The sequence below is a fragment of the Chaetura pelagica genome, unplaced genomic scaffold (assembly GCF_000747805.2).
Source record: "Chaetura pelagica isolate M959 unplaced genomic scaffold, ChaPel_1.0 scaffold1061, whole genome shotgun sequence".
Taxonomy (NCBI): domain Eukaryota; kingdom Metazoa; phylum Chordata; class Aves; order Apodiformes; family Apodidae; genus Chaetura; species Chaetura pelagica.
Window position 1 is genome coordinate 157,026 of NW_009952091.1, and position 1,806 is coordinate 158,831.

The 1,806-nt window shown below is 51.1% G+C and overlaps 1 protein-coding gene across 1 annotated transcript in view; it reads left to right on the forward strand.

The window, feature by feature from the left end:
- Positions 1-8: 8 nt before the first annotated feature.
- Positions 9-1,806, forward strand: part of NAA20 (N(alpha)-acetyltransferase 20, NatB catalytic subunit) — a 2,946-nt gene continuing 1,148 nt past the window's right edge. Inside the window, exons 1-3 of the mRNA XM_010005646.1 lie at positions 9-24; positions 996-1,131; positions 1,550-1,695. Of these exons, the coding sequence (XP_010003948.1) occupies positions 15-24; positions 996-1,131; positions 1,550-1,695 (292 nt within the window). The 5' untranslated portion in view covers positions 9-14. The remainder of the gene's footprint in view (positions 25-995; positions 1,132-1,549; positions 1,696-1,806) is intronic.

Sequence of the window (1,806 nt, forward strand, 5' to 3'; positions counted from 1 at the left end):
CGGGCGGGGAGCTGATGGGCTACAGTGAGTGCGGGGCTGCCGCCCGCCCGGGGCGGTGCGGGTGTGTGGGTGCGCGGGTGTCCCCCCGGGATTCGTCCCTGCGGCCAGGCCTGACCTCCTCGGTGTCCGGCATCAGGAGGTGAAGGTGCCGGGCGGGGGGTTCGCCTTGTCTTTCCAGGGAAGGGGCTGGGGCTGAGTGTAAAATCCTTCTTGGCTGTGTCATATCCCTGTTTTTCAGAAGTCATTCCGAGTAGAGCTGCTGGTTTGTTCATTGCTTCCAGGTTCCACACGCCCCTCCCCACCCCCCCTCCCTTTTTTTTTTTTTTTTTTTTGCCAGGGGGGGTTTGTGTGCAAAATGAGGCTCTTTGCAGGGACCTGGGAAATAAAGTATTTGACATAGTAAACCTTAAAACATCTAACATAGTAAGCCTTAAAGCATTTTCTGTACAGAAGGTTTCTCCATACCCACCACATCGGTTGCTGATTAGCAGTGACTGTGATGTGTATCAGTCTGGAGGTGTGGATATTCACAGTGAGCACTGGTCTGGCTGTGTGGGAAGGAGAGGAGCTACAAACCCCCTGAAACAACATCCTCTGCTTTTTGATTTTTTCCTTCTTAAACACACCGTGTTTGCAGGGCCTCAGCTTTCTATTGCCAGGTAGGCAAAGCTGCCCAAGCTCTGTTCCCCACTGAGCACCAAAAGTCTCCACTGTTTGCCAGGATGGTGATTTAGTTCGGGGCTTCTGTCCCACAGTTCCTGTTACTTTAGTCAGATTCTGAATTCTGCTCCAAGATGCACAAGAATTGCTTAAAATTGGCGTTTAGACATCACGCTTCAAACAGTGACTTTGCAGAAGCATATGTATGTTTTACACTAGTCAGTGAATTCCTGCAATACTTTAGCAAAAGGACGTTTCTCGCGGCTGCTGCGCGTGCGGTGAGGTGTCATCCCTGCGGGGGGAGCAGCGCCCCACGAGCTGCTCCCTGCCCGCAGTCATGGGGAAGGCCGAGGGCTCGGTGGCTCGCGAGGAGTGGCATGGACACGTTACTGCTCTCTCTGTTGCACCAGAATTCCGTCGCCTGGGCTTGGCTGCTAAATTGATGGAGCTGCTGGAGGAAATTTCAGAAAAGTGAGTTCTATGCTTATTTTTAATTTTGTATTTTAAATAATCTTTCTACAGCAGCCCATCGTAGAATCATAGGTGTTGGCAGGGACCTCTGAAGATCATCAAGTCCAATCCACCTGCTGCAGCAGGAACACCTTGGACAGGTCACTCAGAAACGCATCCAGATGGGTCTTGAAAGTCTCCAGAGATGGAGACGCCACAACTCCCAGGGCAGCCTGTCCCAGGGCTCTGTCACCCTCACAGGAAAGAAGTTTCTCCTCACGTTGAGGTGGAACTTCCTATGTTGTCACTTGGTGCCGTTTCCCCTCGTCCTGTCACAGGCACCACTGAACAGAGACTGGCCCATTCTTGACATCCACCCTGAGAAACACATTCACCCACTGTTCCTTACTGTGTTCTCCTGGGTTTTATGTTTTCACAGGAAGGGTGGATTCTTTGTCGATCTCTTTGTGAGGGTGTCGAATCAGGTTGCAGTGAACATGTACAAGCAGCTGGGCTACAGCGTCTACCGCACGGTGCTGGAGTACTACTCTGCCAGCAGTGGGGAGCCAGATGAGGATGCTTATGGCAAGTACTTGTTCTGCCTCAAGTTGAGTGGAAAGGTTCTCAGGCTGAGGCTTTCTGGGTTTGTTTCTACAATTTTTCTATTTTTTTTTTTAAATATGGACCAAGTTCAGA